Source organism: Aphidius gifuensis, linkage group LG1, assembly GCF_014905175.1.
Source record: "Aphidius gifuensis isolate YNYX2018 linkage group LG1, ASM1490517v1, whole genome shotgun sequence".
Taxonomy (NCBI): Eukaryota; Metazoa; Arthropoda; class Insecta; order Hymenoptera; family Braconidae; genus Aphidius; species Aphidius gifuensis.
This window is the reverse complement of record NC_057788.1, coordinates 21,483,206-21,503,465: the sequence shown is the minus strand read 5'-3', so window position 1 is coordinate 21,503,465 and position 20,260 is coordinate 21,483,206. Positions and strand designations below refer to the sequence as shown.

Genomic DNA, 20,260 nt, shown 5'->3' with positions numbered 1-20,260 from the left:
CTCTAGATGGCGTTGCTTGTAATTTACCACAATAATATTTATGATCAACAATTAATTATCAATAATAATAACAATCAATAACAACAAAAATTTAATTAATAATTTTAAATAAATAATAAAAAAGTTAAATATACCGTACTAGTCATCAGTCATCACAGTAATTATGACATTAATAATTATGACATAATTATGACAGTAATAATAAATAATAATAATAATAGTAAATAGTAATAATAATTAACACAAGGGCACAAGGTCACAGCGTGTTTACAATTTACATAGGCAAAATAAACGATTTAATTTTGTTAGAAAAACATTATAAATTATTATTGAATAATAATGTCAAATGAAGTACAAGGTCGTGGTGGACGTGGACGTGGCAGAGGAAGAGGAAGAGGAAGAGGCCGGGGTCACTTCAAACAAGGTATTTTCTTGTATAAATTTTAAAATAAATCACCTGGGAATAACCTCAATAGCCGGCATAAATAAATACACTTGTTCTTTTGGTACTTTGCAAATAAAATTGCAATGATTACCAAGTATACGTTTACAAAAATGTATTGAATACAATTGTCAGGTAAAATAAGTACTAATATAATTTTAATAAATTGGTTTATGCATTTTTAAGGTGGACATCGTGGTAGTTATCAAAACAACAAACCATACAACAAAAGATCTCATAGTTCTCATGATGATTCAAATGATAAAAAACGTGCAAAATTTGAAGTATCAGAACGTCTTAAAGAAGTTGATATTGGTGTAACTGAATTTGTCGGTTCACATGAGCATTTTTCTGGAATTGTTAAAGAACGTTTTGCTGATTTTCATGTTCATGAAATAAATCTAGATGGTGAAATATGTAAATTAACATCACAAGATTTTCCTGTTGATGCTCAAGTAAATGATGATATATTAAAAAAAAATATTCCAATAGAAGCTTTGGTAAAAATTGAATTAGCTAACAGAGAAAATGCTGATTTTAAAGAAATTGAAATTGATGTTACAAGCTTAGATAAAGAAGTACGAAAATGTATTCATACAATGGTAAAAAAAAATGTTTCAGTAATAAGTCAAACAATCGAGAAAGATGATAAAAAATATATTGTTATTAAAAAAAATGATAGCAAGAGTTCAGATGGTAAGTTTATATTTTTTAAAAGCTTAAATTTATAAATCAAACTAATAATTTATGATGATTATTTATAGGAAAACGTTTTAACAATAATTCACATGTTAACTGGACAAATAGACCTGGTAATTACTGTCAATTTTTATTACACAAAGTGAACATTGATACAATGGAAGTGTTGAATCAACTTGGATCAATATTGCGTATAAGACCAAATAATTTTAATTATGCTGGTACAAAAGATCGTCGTGCTCAAACAACTCAGTGGTTTTCTTTGAGAAGAGTAGAACCATCTGATATTCATCGTGCTTGTAAACGTATTCGTGGTGCTTATGTTGGAAACTTCAAGTATGTCACTGAGCCACTAAAACTAGGTATGCTAAGTGGTAATCATTTTAAAATTGCATTGAGAAATATAACTGCAAGTAATGATGTTATTGATACTGCAATGACAAATCTTCGTGATAATGGTTTTATAAATTATTATGGTCTTCAAAGATTTGGTACTATTGCTGAAATACCAACTTATGAAATTGGCAAAGCTTTACTTTTAAGTAAATGGAATGATGCTATTGATTTAATTTTAAAACCAAGAAAGGGTGAAAATAATGATATAGCTGAAGCAAGACGTATTTGGGCTGAAACAAAAGATGCTAAAGCTGCACTTGTACCTGTTGCAAGAAACAATAAACCTGAAGTTAAATTACTTGAAGGTATTTTAAAAAATGGACCAAATAATCCACAAGGTGCACTTGATGCACTACCAAGAAATACCAGAACAATGTATACACATGCTTATCAAAGTTTTGTTTGGAATAATATTGTATCACGTAGAATACGAGAATTTGGTTTAAAACCAATTGTTGGTGATCTTGTTTATGAAAAAATTGATGGTACAGATGAAATAGAAACACTTGATTACAGTCAAATTGATGAAGATGCTAAACAAACAGATAAATCTACAGGTGATGATGATAAAGTTAATGATAAAGATGATACAACAAACAATACACCATTAGATAATAATGATACAAAGTTACCAGCTGTTAAATGTTTGACTGAAGAAGATTTGCCAAATTATACATTTGCTGATATTGTTATGCCACAACCTGGTTGGCGTGTTGTTTATCCAACTTATGCTAAATCATGGTTTGAAGAATTTCTTGAAAAAGATGGACTTACAACAAATTTAAGTCAAAAAAACAAGTAAGTAGTTATTGCTTCTTTTTTTATTCCAAGTTTATTTATTTTAAAATCATGTATTAATATTATTTATAGAAAATATACACTTGGTGGAGGCTACAGAAAAATTCTCCAGGTACCAAAAGATGTAACCTGGAGGGTAATAAATTACAATCAAATTCTTGATAATCTAATTCTTGGTGACATTGAAGAGCTCAAAGGCCAAGAACCACTTAAAAATGATCCAGGTAATATATTAATAATAAAAAAACTTCTATTATTTTGATCAACACATTTGATATTAATTTATTATTAATTTTTCAGAGGGTAAATATAAAGCTCTTATTATTGAAATGTCACTAAAATCATCAGCATACGCAACAATGGCTCTTAGAGAAGTTTTGGCACATGACACATCATCTCAAAGTCAAGCAGAGCTATCAGCTGCTTATCATGCAAAAGATGCTGAAGAAACAAAACAAAAACAAGCCAATGATGAAAAAATAAATAATGATACTGTCAATAATGATAATGAAACAAAAGTAAAAGATGAATCTATGATAGTCGAAGAGAAGGATAAATCATGTGATGTTGAAAATAACTTGAATAAGGATAAAATTAATGATGATGAGACAAAAGTAAAAGATGAATCTGTGATAGTCGAAGAGAAGGATAAATCATGTGATGTTGAAAACAACTTGAATAAGGATAAAATTAAAGATGGTGAAGAAAAGATGGATGAATCAGCTGAACCAGTTGTTGAATCAATTGATAAACAATAGTTTTTTAACGCGTTTATGAGGTATGTGATTTTCATATTATTTTGTTATCAATACGACTCATCATAATGATGATTTGATACAACAAAACAAGTGATTATCAAATCGTACAAAAACGTAATCATACGTCTCAACTCATGCTGCCCACTATTAATAATATGTAAAATTTTACGCACTAATTTTTGTTCAATAAATAAAGATTTTTCATTTAAAAAAAAAAACTATTTAATATTTTTTTTTTATCAGTAAGGGATAGAGAAACAATTAGGCAAATTAATAGTTAAAGAATATTTTTATTTTTTTGTTTGAGTTAGTTTTTTAAAAGACAATTAAATATTATTAAATATTTATCCCAATTTTGGAGTAGTTACAAATTTCATTTTTCTATTTGCCGGTATATATTCTGTTTCAAATATAATTATTTCATTTTCTCCAGTTTTAAGCCATACAGATGGAACATAAAGTGTAACTTGAGGTCCAACAGTTGGCCAATAACGTCCTATATTATTTCCATTAATATAAATAATTCCTTTACCCCAACCAGTTGGATCAATATATGTATCCAATGGTTCACCTTCAATATTAACAAAAGCACGAAGAAAAACTGGACCATTTATTAAATTTTCATTTGCATAATTAATTGTTGTATATTTATCAAGTGGTTGTATATTATCCAAACTAAATGACGTAACATTCCAATTATTAATTTTTTTTCCATCAATTGTTGCTTTCCACATTCCCTATGATAAAAATTTAATAAGATAAAAATATATAAATAACTAGTTAAATAATTTTAAAAGTAGAAAAAAAAATACCTTCCAATCTTCTGCAAGATTTCCAAAATTTAAATGTCCTTGATTTTCAACAAGTACACTTATACGTTTTGCATAAGGATTTTGAATAATTAAAGTTTTAATTTTTAATGTACGACTTAATGTTCCAACAAGATAATCATCAACATATACTAAAGCTCTATCATTAACTGTAGCTTTAAAAACAGCTGGATCATTAACACCAGTTGGAAAATCAGTCTCATATAAAACATAACCATGACCAAGTGATAATAATTCAAAAGTTGGTGGCTCATCATATGTTCCAGCTGTTACTGACATTTCTTTTAATATATCTTTATCCAAAAATTTAGCAATTGGTGCTAAAAAAACAGATCCATAATCACCTTTTGGCTTAACAGTTGGTAATGGAATATTAGGCATTGGTAAAAACTAAAAATAATAAATAAACATTAACAATATTATAATATCTAAAAATTAATTCATCAGATTATTACTTGAGCAATTATATCACGTATGGCAAAATATTTATCAGTTGGATCACCAGCCTCAGTTAAAGGTGCATCATAATCATAAGATGTTATATCAGGTGAAAATTCATTTTCACCACCATTTGCACCAGCTGTAAAACCAAAATTTGTTCCACCATAAAACATGTAAATATTAACTGATGCATTCATGGCAAGCATAGTTTTTAAATTTTTGGTAACACGATAAATTGGTACACGTTGAAAAACTTCACCCCAGTGAGTTAACCAACCAGAATAATATTCTGAATTGACTAATGGACCCTAAAAAATAAATAAGTTTGTTAATTACATTATCATTATTATATATTAATTTGTTTTTTTTAAATAATATAATTTAACTAACACTTGGTTCAAATTTTCGCATTACAGGAAATGTAGCAACAGGATCACTTGATGCACCAAAATCAATTGTTGCATAGACACCAGGTATTTTACCACACTTCAATGCACTTTCAGTTGAACCATCAGTTGTATATAATAGTGCTTTTGTTCCAACATGAGCTGATATTATATCACGAAGACGTTCTTTGTATGCTGTATCACATGCATGAAAACTTCCATATTCATTTTCAACTTGTACCATTATTACTGGACCACCATTACCACGAAGCATGGGTTCCACTTGTTCCAATAAGGTATTTAAATATGTTTCTACATAACTCAAATATCTTGTGTCATTTGTTCGTAATTTAATGTCTGGTACAAGCGTCAATAGCCAGGGTGGTAAACCACCTGTCTCGAGAGAAAAAAGAAAAACCATTTATTTAAATTCATTTTAAAAATAATGATTTATCATCATTCAAACCTGCATCTCTCTCAGCACAAATGTATGGACCGGGTCTTAGTAAAACATAAAGATCTTCTTCTTGAGCTATTTTTAAAAATGCAACAACATCTTCTTCATCTGTCCATTTCCAAATGTTTGGTTGAGGTTGATGAAGATTCCATTCAACATAACTATATTTTAAAAACATAAATATTAACTTATTATCATTTTTTTGTTAATTATTAAATTTATGAATAGTTTAAAATTTACGTTGACACTGCATTGAGACCACCAGCTCTCATTTTTCTTAATCTATCACGCCAATAAGCTCTTGGTGTACGAAAATAGTGAAAACTTCCAGATACATATTGAAATGGTTTACCATCAAGTAAAAATTGATTGTTTTCATAATCAACTTCAAATCCATAACTCGTACTCTATAATTATATATTAAATAAATTATAAAATCAAACGTTTTTGTATATCAAAATTTAAAGAATATATATTATTTTTTTTTTTCTTATTTAAAACAAAATCAATGATTGATGATAAAAAAAAAATTGCAAATATTATTATCAAGCTGTTTTTACGATAAAAACATTTAACTTTTAATTTTATAATGGATAACAATATATAATAAATAATAAATAGCCGAGTTTAATAAAAATTATAAAATTGATAACAATTGATAACAGAGATATGATATTGCAATACAATAAGGTTCCGAGTAAAATATAAAATCTCAAGTTTTAATGATAAAAAAAATACTAATGTTAAATATTAATTAATTTTATTTAAACAATTTTATTAAGTAAATAATTGTTGTTTTATTAGCTCAACATTTTTTTGTATTTATTTTTAATTTAAAGGAAAAGTAATCCCGATAAATGATCATTATTTAGCGGTTTTATATTAAAGATGTAATAAAAATACTTTTTAATAATGAAAGAAGAAAAAAAAAATTAATAATTATTATAAATAATTTTTAAATACTTACATTTATCGATGGATCAACGACATTTATACACGAAGTTATGCCAATTAATGCAAAAATAAATAATATCCACATGTTAATTGAATAAATTTATTAAATTGATAAATTATATTAGTTGGCTTTTAGCCATCAACGTCTGTACTTGTCTCTTACTGACGAAGATTAATTTAACACTAATCAAAATCATACGATATTTGTCTACTTAAATACGGTTAATATCTCAATTACGAAAAGAAGTGGGACGAGTTATCGCAAAACAAGTTTGGCTTTTTTTTTTTTTTTCATTTAAAATTTTAGAACTGGTTATCTTTGTTTTGTTGAAGATAACCAAATGATAAAGTTAATCATTTTAGTTATTCTACGTAATAGTAGTCAATTATTTGTAAAATAATGGGGAAAAATATAAAAATATATATATATAAATATTTGTTAATAGCTTTTTGATTGTTTGACTTGTTATTGTTATTATGTGTTTGTACTAAATAAATTAACATACTATATTTACAACCGGATATTGAAACACAATTTTTTTTTTTTTTTAGAACAAATGTTCTATCAATTTGTTCTGTTAATATCAAAGTTCAGAGTTGATATACACAGTGGATAAAAATTTATTTCTACTATGTAGTAATAATTTCATTTGTAAAATTGTCAAACATTCAAATCTATTAATCAATTTTTATATAGCTAAACAATAACAACAATGTATAGTTAGAGCAATAAGGCAATTATTTTGAAGTTGGCATTTTCAAGTTGCTTGGCAACGTCAACATTTAAAGTTGCCAACATGTTGGCGTCATGATATTTCTCTTACAATGCCGGCAGTTTGCCTACCGATTGCGTTATATACACAAGGTGTTAGGTGTATTTTGAACATGGGACTTCCTGATATAGAAAGCATACCCGGTAAAAAAAATTACATATTTATTTTAATATATATTTTTTTTTACTTACTATACGTTTTTTTTATAATTGCAATTATTTTTTTTCATTAAAATCACACTGTTGCACATAATTTAAAATTTTTTTATCAAAAGCTTTGTTGATAGTAGTTGTTTGCTTTATGAACAATGTTTGTTATATGCATTATAAAAAAAAAAAAAGTAACAAATGAAACTTTCAGAGATTATTCATTGTTTTTTTTTTTTTTTGTATATTTTTTTTATATAAACGCAATTTAAATTACTGTGTACATGCCATTACAATTTATCATATTGAACAATGACATTTATTCAACTTTTTTTTTATTATTATCACATTTTTTTTATTTTTTTCGCGGCTTATATCGCGCATATTCGCAATCGATTTCAATGATATACAATAATATTTTTTTTTGTAAATAATACAAACAATATTTGTTGATATAATTATTTTTTTTTTTTTAATTAAACAAAAAAAAAGGGTAATGAGCAAGTTTTATGTATGGTCATCGATTTTAAACTATCTTGTTTTGGGTCAACGACCTACGATAATGTTTGCTAATGTATTCTTGACTAGAAAAATAATAGAATAATATATTAAAAGTATGTTACTGATGATTGTAAATTTTTCTTCTGTTCTTTTTTTATGAAAATCAATTTTATTTGTTAAATTATATCATTCTCATAAATCATCAAAAATTCTAATTTTTTTTATCATGATATTCTTGTTCATTTTATAAATTTAAATTCTTAATCTCAAGTCTTTTTTTATATAGTATATTTATTTTAACTTTTCTATTAATTTTAGTCAACATTTTTTTTTTCTTTTTTGCTTTACTTGACACTTTTATTTAGTGTTTCTTACTAGTTGTAAAAAAAAGTAAAATTATATGATTAAAATCAGTGACCTAGCTGGACTTGTTGAGAGTAAAATATATATTTGTAATACTCAGAAATTTTACTGAATTCGTGTTATGATTTAACGATAAGAAATAAATTTAAGAAAGCTGTTTAAAAACTTTTATTATTTTTCTTTAACCAAGGTCAAGTACGTATTTTATAAGAAATAAAAAACAATCATTTGCATGTTTAATGAAATAACAAAAACGATAATAAATAAAATATATTAAAATAAAGTTACAGATTAATGATGTAGATTTTTTTAAATAGATACTGGAGCAGTATTTACTCTAGGAAAAAGCCGATTTGCTGATAATATTGCATCTCATTTTTTCATTCGAAAAGATCCTGTTGTCAGTGTAAATTGTGGAGATGAACATTCAGCAGTAGTTTGTCGTAAGTATTTTTATATTCATTAAGTAATTTACATTAGAGTTTTAGAGACAACTGTTGATCCAAAAATCAATGATAACTTGAATGCAAATTGAAAGAAGAGTTAGAAATAAGTCTCTTCTGATCCTAAAAATAAGTCATTGTTTTTCTGATACTTTAAGTTTAATTTACATGCATTCATCATCATTCTAATTTTTTAAAGAACCAATAGATCTGCAAAAAATATGAAAATATTAGACCAGATGGAAGTTGAAAAATTAAAATTACCAACAAAATATAAGCAAGGATAAGGACTTTGTTTATTTAGTTTAATGTAAAATGCCCCATATATATTTTAATACTTACATGCTGACCAACAAATCGATACATGTGTAGCACACGACATGCTAAAACATGAACTAATCACATCGATAAATATATATTTTTTTTCATTTATCAAATACAATATTTATACAGCTGTTCATTTTTTAGCTTGTTTAAATAATTTCACATGTCTACCTGCATCAATTAATATTTTCCCCATGATAACTAATGCTCGTGCAATTGTTTTAATCATATTTTTTTACATGCTGGTGAGAAGAAAGCGGTAGGCTTTTCGTCTTTGGAAGCAATAATTGGGGTCAACTGGGTCTCGGTCACAAGAACCACGTCAGCAAGCCTTCGTGCGTAAAAAGTTTGTATCTTGATATATATTTTACAAAGAAAAAAAATATACACAATGTTATTTATATTTGAAATTTGATTAATCAGGTTTAAAACCAGAAAAAGTAACACATGTGGCATGTGGAAGAGCACACACACTCATTTGTACAGGTGATAAATTATTATTAACTAAATCAATCACAAAAAAATCATTCAAAAAATGAGTATTTTTATTTTATTTTGATTGACATCAAGTACATAAAGTAGCTGATGTACTGAATATTTTAGTGAAAATCAATTAATACTTGATGGACATGTATAAAAATAACTGTTTGATATTACGTACTATTATTGATTAATCATATAATAATATTTTACAGATAATCAAAAGATTTTTTCATGTGGAAGTGATCAAGAAAGTCAACTTGGTCGTGGAAATGTTGGATTAGGTGATAGTTCAAGTACACCAGTTTTAGTATATGATTGTGGTTCTAGTGGAAAAAAAATTCTACAAATTGCAGCTGGAACACAACACTCACTTGCTTTAACAAATGATGGTATGGTACTTGCATGGGGCAGTAATTTAGAAGGACAATTAGGTCTATCTGGTACATCTGGTCTTATTAATAAACCAACAGAAGTTCCAATGCCTGAACCAATCAAACAAATAAGTGCAGGATATTATCATTCAGCTTTTTTAACTGGTATAATAAAATATTTTATTTATTTAATTATTGATCATTAAAATAATAATTAAATAACAACTTTAATATCCAATGAGTATTATTAACTCAATTATATACTTTATTTATTTCAGAAAGTGGAAGTGTTTATGTTTGTGGAGAAACAGAGAGTGGTAAACTTGGTATTCCATTAGATTTTATGACGCAAGTTGCCCCAAAGCAAATGCAATTAAATGTATCAGTAATTAATGTTGCATGTGGTGGACATCATACATTAATTCTTGGAGGTAAAAAATAATGTTAATTAATAATATTATAACATATATTTTTAAATGTTAATTATGTATTAATTAATTAATAGAAAATGGATGTATTTATGGTACTGGAAGTAATACTAATGGACAATTGGGTCTTGGATTAGATATCCAAGAAATACAAACAGCTCAAGAGCTTACTTGTGATGCTTTAAAAAATGAAAATATTATTCATATTAGCTGCGGAGAAAGCCATTCAGCTGTAGTTACAGAATCAGGAAAATTATTTATATGTGGTGATGGACGTTATGGAAAATTAGGAGTAGAAGAAAATGATAAAAATATATATGAATTAACATACACGATAAAGTATCAAGAACTTTTTATAACAAATGTAGTTTGTAATATTTTTTCGTTTAAAATGATATAAACATAATCAATAAAATGTGACTCATGTGATATTTTTTGTCATTATATTTTTAAAGGTTGCATGCGGTGGTTGTCACACAATTCTTGTTGGTCAAAGACGAGAGTCAATAAATAATGAAGAATTCAATGATATGGTAATATGATTAATTAATTATTCATTAATTGAATTTATTATTCATCAAATTTTATTTATAAATTTTGTTTTATTTTAAGAAAACTACTGCTTTACCACCACTCAAATTATTACCAACAACACGATTAGAAAATGACATATCTCAAACAGAAATAGAAAGCTCAAATTACAAAGATAATGAAAAAGAAGAAAATGAAAAAAATAAAATAGAATTATCGGATAAACCAATGAATGGTAATAGCAATATTGATGATGAATTGGAAAATTTAAAAAAACCAGAATCTCCTAAAAATTCATCAGATTATGAAGAGTCAATACCAATAGAATCAACGAAATTAACACAAGATTCAATGATGAGTGAAAAAAATAATGCTATTAATGATAATTTGTCAAATTTAAATACTGAATCAACAATTGATAATAAAAAAGATGATGAAAGACCAAAATCTTCTAAATCAATTACTCAAAATGTCATTGAAGATGAAGACGTAAATGAAGAAAAAATTAATGAAAATAATATTGAAGAATCATCGATTGTAGAAAAACCAGATTGTCCACCAATGTCTGTAGAACAAGAAAAAACACCACGACAAAATAGTGGTGAAAGTAAATCTTCGTCTCATCATTCAATAGCTCCATCATCAACAAATGAATCAATAAAAAGTATTACTAATAATGCTGAAGAAAAAGAACCATCTATAAAAAGTGCATCAAATGTCAATCATGAAGATGATAAAAAAAGTATAAATTCACATGAAATAAATGGTCATAAAAAATCAGCAGGGAGTAATAAAAGTCAATCAAATAAATCAAATGCTAATACTGATGATACAATGCCACTTGAAACAACTGCAGAAAAAATTGTTGAAAAAATTGAAAGTACAATTGATAAAACTGTTGAAAAAGTTGAAGAAAAAATTGATAAAACTGTTGAAAAAGTTGAAGAAAAAATTGATACAATTAATCATAATGTAGATATTGTTGGATCAACAATAGCACAAGCAGGTAAGTTAAAAAAATTTCATCTATTTATATTTGAATCAATTGAATAATAATTTTTTTAATTATATTAATATTCATTAAAGGTGTAATGGCAAAAATATTTAAAAATAAAAAACAAGAAGTTGAAAATATTATCAACACTACAATTTCAAAACCAAAGGTAATTTTACATGAAAAATCTTATACATCAAATTGATATTTAATTTATTTTTTTCCAGTCGAAAACATGCAATATCCTGTGATTTACAAAGAATGCAAGGTGTCCAGTTCTAATACTTGAATAATTTTACTTATAAATCTATCTTAATTATGAGCTTGAGAACAAAATGAAAGTATGATTTTAAGAAATAACATTACTAAATAAACCAATGAAAATTGTCAATAATTGCGTTTTGAATTTTAATAACAATTAAAATATTATTCATTAATTTTTAAAATGATCTATGAATAATTCCATAAGAATTTTTGTGTGTTAAATAATTAAATAGGATAGATTCAAAGTTTTTTTTTTTATAAGCAACTTGTTTCATTTAGAAGAAGCATATATTTTCTAAAAGCAAATGAATAATTCATATAAATTACAAACATTGAAATATTATTATTTGTATTATTATCATTATTTACTAATTATAATAATAATCATTCATTATTATTGCAACCAATTATTAAATAATGTGACAGCTCTTTTCCTCCGTTATTATATATTTTTCTTCATGAGATCTTTTAAATATTTCCTACTTTAATCAACTTGGATAAATGTCTACAATATAAAATAATAAATGTATTGTATAAAGTTTAAAACGTTAGATAAATCTGTTGTTTAAATAAGACGTAGTTTATCAAACAAATATATAAAAAAATATTTTATCCAAATGAATTAATCACAGCTTTATATTTATGATAGCATTTATAAACAATTATTACATATTGCATATTATTTTACAAGGCATCATCTCATGTCCTTCGTGGTTGAAAAAATATATAATTATCAAAGCTTAATTGTCGTTATTTTAAAGAAAATTTAAAGTATAATTTTGTTTATTTATTTAATTTTATTAAAATATTTTCTGATGGAATTTTAAACTATTGTTTTAAATACATTTTTTCATAATTGAGATTAGAATAATAATTATTATAATTGTTTATAAATACTTGTATATAATTTTAATTTTTCATCGTTATTTATTCTTTCAATATCTATGTCTTGATATCACTATTTGTAAAGTCACATATATATATTTATTGACACCACAATTACGTAAAATATTTCTTCTCTCTGGATATGTACCTCTACCATACTCTATACGAAGGCTCCTACTCCTCTTTAATCTGAGGTGTGAGCTCGAGAAACTCATTGCAAGTTAATGCCTGACTAACTTTTATTCATGTCAGTTGTCAGTTGTTAACGTACGACGTTGCTTGCTGTATCAATAATTTTTACGGAATATAGACATTCATCATATGTTACCTTGATCGAACACAACTTTTTACAAAATTTAAAAATAATAATAACAAATTATTTTTAACTTGTATGAACTTTAAATGAATCGTTGAATTTCGAATTTTATTTTTTCGTTTTTCTATGAAATTGATTGAAATATATATCCAAGTATAATGATAAAAAATTAAAATATAATTTTATTGTCATTCATAGATAAAAGTGAAGTTTGCAACGTCCAGTAATAAACACAAAAAAATATTAAAATCTTTATCAACCATAAGACGTGAAAAAGCACCAACTTGTGAATAGTGAAAATAACAAGTGTAATCTCTCAAAAAAAAACTACTGTAAAACAAATAATAGAAATTTAAAAAATAGATAAATTAAAAAAAACATAAGTAAGTATACAAAAAACAAAAATAAAATTGAAAAAATATAATTATTGTTTTAATAACATTTATAATAATAATGAACTAATCACAGTAATAATTTTAATGTAAATTTTTTTTTTCCTCATTTAAATAATATCTTAAAGATATTTTTTTAAGCATGAATATAAAAAATGACATGACAAGATAACAAATTGCTACACGTGTATTATCAAAATTTTACGAAATACTAAATAAATAAAAATTAATCAAAAAATAAAGTATAATTTTTATAAACTCAATAGTTTGATTGACAAATAAAATTTAAATTTCGCAATGTTTATTCAAATTTAAAATAAAAGAAAATATTTATTAATTTATCAACAACTATGTCATATAAATTTCTTGTAATTAAAATTTTATTTTGTGGCCTTAATTACAACAATTATAAATTATTTATCTACTGAATAATAACACACTTGCATTCAATTTGAGGATCATTAAAACAAAAACACTTGATTTAAATAAATCGAAAAAACAATAACGTCATGTGCTCGAAACAAGTATATATTAATTATGAAAAATATATTTTTATTTGTTAATTTGTTATTCAGTGACACAATATGTGTCAATGCAAAGTGTGAGCATGCAAAATAAATATAAAAAAAATTTTTTATTAACTTAAACTTATACAATGGTAATTATCTCATAATTTATAAAACAAATGTCAAGGAAAGCCTCATATATACATTTTTTTTTTCACATAAATCCTCAGTATATATTAAAAAAAAAATACTTTTCAATATTTATAAAAAAAAACCATGAAATTTAGATTTTGAAAAATATAGTTAACTAGATTATATCTAATACTTGTTGTGTAAAAAAAGATACTATCTAGATATGATGAAATATTTAAGAAATTAATATACCAGTTGAAAAAATAAATAAATATACTTGTTAATAATTGACACGTGTATTAATTATGAAAAATTAAAATTTTTAATAGCTCAATATTTTTCAATATAGTGCATAAATAGATAATCACTGAATAGTCTATATATAGTCAATCGACCTCTTCACTTAACTCTGCAAAGAAGCCATCTATTTAAAATGAAAAAAGAAAAAAAAAAAAAAACACACTTTACGCAAGTGAATAAATTGATTAATTGCCATTTTGATTAATAAGTATGTAGATATGATGGAAAGGTTTTTAAATTGTACATAAGGAAAGAGTCATTAGTATTATTTATCAACTGACAAAATATTAGTATTAAATATTTTTATACTAACAATTTAAGACTATTAGTATTTTGAAAAAAAATAGCCTGTTATAAACAACTACATGTTTATAATTTTGTTGTTTTATTTTTATTTGTAATACTTGTAAATAATATATGTATTTAAAACACAGTGCCACTTTTTTGAATACCTGAATATATGAATTTACACATGTAATTATTAATCGGCGCCAATGATAACAGTCATTCTTAAAACAAGTTTTAACACACATACTTTTTTATACTATACAAGTTTAAAATTATCAGTTGTTTTTTTTTTTTTTTTTATTCTAAAATATTTATCTCGTGTTGCTACTATAATTTTTTTATTTTATTTTTACTGGTAATCCTTCAAAAATTTCATCATTTTACATGTAATTATGTAAATGATAGTTAAACTTTCATTTATGAAAATTATTTCTTGGAATACTCTATAAATACAGTATATTAAATTATAATTAATCAAAAATATAACAAAGAAAATAAGATAAATAAAAAAAGTTTAAAAAAAAAAAAAAAAAATCATTGGAATAAAACCGCATGCAGAGATAAAATTATTGCAAATATTTTGATTATAATTAAATTAAAATTATTAATCAATGTTTAGATGAAATATAAAAAATTAAATAGGAAATTTATATTTTTAAATATAATAACAAATTTGTTAAGATATTATTTTTTAATTTAAAAAAAAAGTCTAGTCATAGCAAGGGGATCAAAAAGTCGATACATACTTGGTTAATTTATCAACAGAAAAAAATTGGATTACCCCAATGAACTTTTGTATGATAAGATGCATACGTATTATACTGAACTTTCCATAACATCTTGTTAATTTAATGAAAAATATAATTATATTGATAAATAATTTTATACATTGCCCCTTCTCAAGTGTTTATTTACCATTGTATCCTAATGTACTCTAGATAAACAAAATAAGATTGATATAAAATAAAATAATACTTGTGAAATTTACTTAATATTTACACTAGTTATGCAAATAATTTTTTAGACTTATTTTACCACGACAAGAGAACCAATTTAATCATTCCAAGAAGCTCATATCAACAGGGGTTCAGTAATTTTTTGTTCTTTTAATTTTATCAAATATGATAATGTCAAATTTATTATTCCTGAATTATTTTTTGATTTATATTGTTGTATAGTTTTTAGTTACAAAATTAATCTCGTTATCATTTTAAAAAATTAATTTAAATTAGCTTTTCTTCAATCAATCAAGATTATATTTTAAAATTCATCTAAAATAATTTTATCTTGAAGAAAAAAACTATATAAAATAATTAAATATATACAATTTTTTACATGAAAAATATTATTTTTTGTTACAGAATATTTACAAGAATATAAAAATTAAAAAATTTCGAGTTTCAAGGTAATCGGGAACGGCTGGTGATATGAAGAATATCCAAGCCACCGGATATGGTAATATATTAAATTTTCTATTCAATATGAAAAATAAAAAAAAAATATTAATTAAAAGTCAAATTAATGTTGACAACTGAATTGTTAAAAACAAGATTAAAAAATTAAATTAAATTTACAATAATGCTTACTCATTGTAGCATATAATTATCTAATATTAACGTCTAGAAAAAAAAACTTGTTCTCTGTCTTTTCTTAATATCATAAGTTCAATTTAAAAAATTTCATTGTTACGTTATTAATTTTATTAAATATATAAACTACAATAGTCCAATATCAAATAATCCAATTTATAACAAGCTGTCATTACATTTATCATTAACAAAAAATTACCAACACCAATTGGTATCATTTTTTTTTTTAATATGATAATTTTAACTTCCTTTCTCTTTTTTTTTTCAACATTTTCATTATTGCAATTATGGAAATTCTCTTGATTCATTTTAATGAACTGACGATTGCCACATGAACAAGTCCTTGAACTGTCTGCCTGATGAAGAACAAAAACCAAGGCCAAAGTTTTTCCCCGCATCACAAATATCAATCGTGAAAGTCGATTAAAAGTAGAAAATTTTTTTATTATCAGTTAATATTGAGAATCAATTCATTCAATGCATTAATAAATTGTAATTAAAAAATAATTAAAATGTGTATTTTATTGTCATTGATGAATTTCTAATTGATTGGATTTATCATTTATTTAATTTCATTAATCATTATGAAAAATTATTAATTCAATTTCAAGCCATGATTTATTAAATAAGGATACATGATACAAAAATTGTTTGTCACTTTATATGATCTAATTTTTATGAGCACATGGTAAACCAAGCTCATTTGATGACCACCTTATGACCTGATTAAGTTTTAAATATTTTTTAATATTAATTTATTGCTGTTGTTTTTATAGCTGAAGTGAATGGAAATAATTTTAACACAAATGAAAAAGATGAAACTACCAATGAACATGAAGAAATTGATGCAGTACAGAAAGCCATGGGTGGCCTTGGTAGATGGCAAATTCTTGTCTGCCTTGCAATATCACTCGTTAAATTTCCAGTTGCATGGCATCAACTTGCCATTGTTTTTATGGCTCCACAATCACAGGGTTATAATTGTACCAATCCACCACATATAGAAACCAAAGATCAATGTGTTTTAAATATAAATGGAACACAAATTGAATGTCAATCTTGGGAATTTGATAAAAGTATTTTTCCTGAAACAATTGTATCACAGGTATTTCCAATTATCATTTTTTTTTTTTTAAATTATATTTGATGTGTATTTGATTAATTATATTCTTGTTATTTTACAGTGGAATTTAGTCTGCCACAGATCTCATTATGCTAATTTTCAACAAGCAATACTTATGTTGGGTATTTTACTTGGAAATATAACATTTGGAAGTTTAGCTGATAGGTAGATATAATTTTTATAATTAAAAAAAAATAACTAATTAATACAGCTGATTATTGTTTCAGATTAGGAAGAAAAATACCATTGATGATTTCAGTTGTTTTACAATTAACATCAGGAATTGGCTGTGCAATTGTTCCTTGGTTTCCTGCTCTTCTTTTTTTAAAATTACTTAGTGCCATGGCAACAGGTGGAACCATGGTCACCAGTTATGTAATATGTGAGTTAGAAATAGCTATACACAAACACAAGTACATTATAACAATTATAATTTAATTAATCATCAAAACAATTATATTATATAATTTAATGATGTACTATTTATGTTTTGATCAGGTATGGAAATGGTTGGAACGAAATGGCGTGCTGCAATAACTGTTTTATATCAAATACCATATAGTCTTGGTCACATGTCATTAGCTGGAATAGCATATTATTTTCGTCATTGGCAACATCTACAATTAGCAATAAGTTTACCATCAATTATTCTATTGGGATACTGGTGGATTGTACCAGAATCACCAAGATGGCTATTAGCTGTTGGTAAACAAAAAAGAGCATGTGAAATTCTTACAAGAGCAGCTAAAATTAATAAAACTGGAGCAAAGGATATACCTGAGATTGTCAGAAAACATTGTTTACATCAGGTAATAATTACATGCTTAGCTGATTGATTTAAAATTTTAATTTTTGTTATTTTTTTTGATTTAGAATTCAAGAAAAACAGCATCTGATCATGGAGCAACAATATTTGATCTTGTTAGAACACCAAATATGAGAATAAAATCATTGGCAATATTTTTCAATTGGATTGTTTGTGGTATGGGACTTTTTGGTATGACTCAATATATTGGCCAAGTTGGTGGTAATATTTTTATTAATTTTGCTGTTTCTGGAGCAACACAAATACCGGGTAATTTTGTTGCCTGGTGGGCTATGAATAAATTAGGAAGAAAAATTACTTTAATTGTCAGTAATAGTGTTGCAGGTACTGCTGCATTATTTTTAATTATTACACCACAAAGTAAGTTAATTTTTTTTATATAAAATACTATTGGAGCTTGATAAAAAAAACATTTGAAATTCGTTTTGATTATTTTTCAAGATGCATTGTGGCTGAGACTTAGTCTTGCTTGTTTTGGAATTGTTGGAATGTCTGTTTCATTTACGACAGTTTATCTTTTCTCTGGTGAAATATTTCCAACGGTTGTTAGAAATATTGGCGTAGGAACAAGCAGTATGTGTGCAAGATTAGGCTCAATAGCTGCACCTTTTATTGTATCACTGGTAAGATCAATTTATTATATATTTTCATACTTGACATATAATTATTTATTTTTTATTTTATTTACAGAGTGGTGTTAGAGATTGGCTTCCACCTTTTTTATTTGGAGTATTTCCACTTGTTGGTGCAGTGCTAGTTTTTCTATTACCTGAAACTAATGGATGCACACTTCCAGAAACTCTTCAAGATGGTGAAGATTTTGGAAAGTAAGTACAGAAAAATTATTGCCATTTTTGGGTTGTTTTAATTTTTTCTTTCAAATTATTTTTCTAGAAAACAACAAAAGATAAAACAAACAAAAAATTTCGAAGCTGAAGCTGCATTGTAATGATTTTAAAATAATTCAATCGTTATACGTGTTTTTTTTTTTTATTCAACATCAATTGGAAGGTTAAAAACATTCCGATAAAATAAAAATAAAGTAATAAAAATAATATATTGAGAATTTTCTTTTACAAAATTTGATTGTATCAAATATTAACAAATTATGTATTATAAAGAATATGTTCTCATTGTAAATAGATAAATTATTTTTTAAGAGTTTTTAAATGTTTGTCTCTTATAAAATTTGCACTAGCTAAATTAAGTGCAAGAACAACATTAAAATATACTCAATGATATATTTTCACGTATACGTAAAAATTAAAAAAAGTTATTTTTAATAAATAATAAAAACATGAATTAATTTCTTTTAAATATACAAAATTATATTATATTTGAAGCTTGTATACCAAACCATAGTATCAAGCTTAAGAGCTTATTATCAGAGCTTTTTTCAAAATTAAATTTCGAGTTTCCCCAGCTTTAAAAATACTCAAATGACAATAATAATAAAAATAATCAAACAAAATAACAATCATTTTAATGATTATATAAGAATAACAATTATTTTTAACGTACTTCCGTTTGTCAGAAAAAAAAATAACTAATTTAAATATATGTCAACAGTTCAACACAAAAATTATGGAATAAAATAACATATGAGATAATTATATAGACAATTGATTATCAATTTTAATTAATATTTAGAATCAACACATAGCTAGACTAATGATTATTTTTTAAAATTATTTTTTCTCAATTTGTTAACATGTCAAATATATATGACATGAATGGAAAGTATATTTAATGTAAATCATTACTGTATTGGCGTGCAATATGCAAGGTGTTTTGAGAGATAAAATAATAATACGGAACAATGAATAGCCTTGATAATGTTGTCACAAGTCACACATTATATTATGTATACTTTATTGCAATTAAATGATTAAATTAGTCAATTGGAATATATAAATACAAAAAAAAAAATCATAATACAGATGTTTTTTTTTTTATTAATTATTTATTTTTGTATGCAAGTCAAATCTCTGTCAAATTGAATAACCGTCAACTGTCATTGACAAACGGAAGCAAAAAAAAAATTAAGTGAATTACAAAATAAATAAAAATCTGATTTTAAATGTGCGTATTATTGGCACAGTTGAATATTTATTTGAATTT

General features: G+C 24.8%; 4 protein-coding genes across 8 annotated transcripts; 3 read left to right on the top strand and 1 right to left on the bottom strand.

Annotated features, from left to right (window-relative positions):
* The first annotated feature begins 71 nt into the window (after window positions 1-71).
* LOC122851797 (pseudouridylate synthase 7 homolog) lies at window positions 72-3,425 on the top strand. 2 transcript variants are annotated; one of them, XM_044151268.1, is made up of 6 exons: window positions 72-424; window positions 629-1,138; window positions 1,207-2,335; window positions 2,408-2,559; window positions 2,636-2,886; window positions 2,983-3,256. In XM_044151268.1, exons 1-6 carry the CDS (start codon window positions 340-342, stop codon window positions 3,091-3,093), a joined length of 2,238 nt encoding a protein of 745 aa, XP_044007203.1. In that variant the 5' UTR covers window positions 72-339; the 3' UTR covers window positions 3,094-3,256. The 2 variants fall into 2 exon arrangements, with proteins under 2 accessions (XP_044007203.1, XP_044007196.1); XM_044151261.1 differs by having other exon boundaries at window positions 73-424; window positions 2,636-3,425.
* Window positions 3,426-3,437: 12 nt separating this feature from the next.
* LOC122851833 (beta-galactosidase-1-like protein) lies at window positions 3,438-6,362 on the bottom strand. The gene is made up of 7 exons (XM_044151307.1): window positions 6,175-6,362; window positions 5,448-5,614; window positions 5,217-5,368; window positions 4,755-5,143; window positions 4,379-4,672; window positions 3,906-4,313; window positions 3,438-3,830 (listed from the first exon to the last, which is right to left on the bottom strand). The coding sequence occupies exons 1-7, from the start codon at window positions 6,244-6,246 to the stop codon at window positions 3,438-3,440; spliced, it is 1,875 nt and encodes a 624-aa protein (XP_044007242.1). The 5' UTR covers window positions 6,247-6,362.
* Window positions 6,305-12,696, top strand: LOC122851811 (X-linked retinitis pigmentosa GTPase regulator). 3 transcript variants are annotated; one of them, XM_044151287.1, is made up of 12 exons: window positions 6,305-6,382; window positions 6,883-7,077; window positions 8,262-8,387; window positions 8,965-9,057; window positions 9,135-9,197; window positions 9,407-9,730; window positions 9,844-9,996; window positions 10,071-10,360; window positions 10,449-10,526; window positions 10,606-11,530; window positions 11,611-11,687; window positions 11,746-12,696. In XM_044151287.1, the coding sequence occupies exons 2-12, from the start codon at window positions 6,987-6,989 to the stop codon at window positions 11,767-11,769; spliced, it is 2,244 nt and encodes a 747-aa protein (XP_044007222.1). In that variant the 5' UTR covers window positions 6,305-6,382; window positions 6,883-6,986; the 3' UTR covers window positions 11,770-12,696. The 3 variants fall into 3 exon arrangements, with proteins under 3 accessions (XP_044007222.1, XP_044007214.1, XP_044007230.1); XM_044151279.1 differs by lacking the exon at window positions 6,305-6,382 and adding an exon at window positions 6,415-6,431 and having other exon boundaries at window positions 6,859-7,077; XM_044151295.1 differs by lacking the exon at window positions 6,305-6,382 and having other exon boundaries at window positions 6,623-7,077; window positions 10,071-10,357.
* Window positions 12,697-12,858: 162 nt separating this feature from the next.
* Window positions 12,859-20,259, top strand: LOC122851839 (organic cation transporter protein-like). Of its 2 annotated transcripts, none has more exons than XM_044151320.1 (10): window positions 12,859-13,366; window positions 15,963-16,056; window positions 16,967-17,295; window positions 17,375-17,478; window positions 17,541-17,695; window positions 17,812-18,122; window positions 18,187-18,499; window positions 18,581-18,762; window positions 18,830-18,966; window positions 19,034-20,259. In XM_044151320.1, the coding sequence occupies exons 2-10, from the start codon at window positions 16,029-16,031 to the stop codon at window positions 19,086-19,088; spliced, it is 1,614 nt and encodes a 537-aa protein (XP_044007255.1). In that variant the 5' UTR covers window positions 12,859-13,366; window positions 15,963-16,028; the 3' UTR covers window positions 19,089-20,259. The 2 variants fall into 2 exon arrangements, with proteins under 2 accessions (XP_044007255.1, XP_044007263.1); XM_044151328.1 differs by lacking the exon at window positions 12,859-13,366 and adding an exon at window positions 15,498-15,686.
* The last annotated feature ends 1 nt before the right edge of the window (window position 20,260 follows it).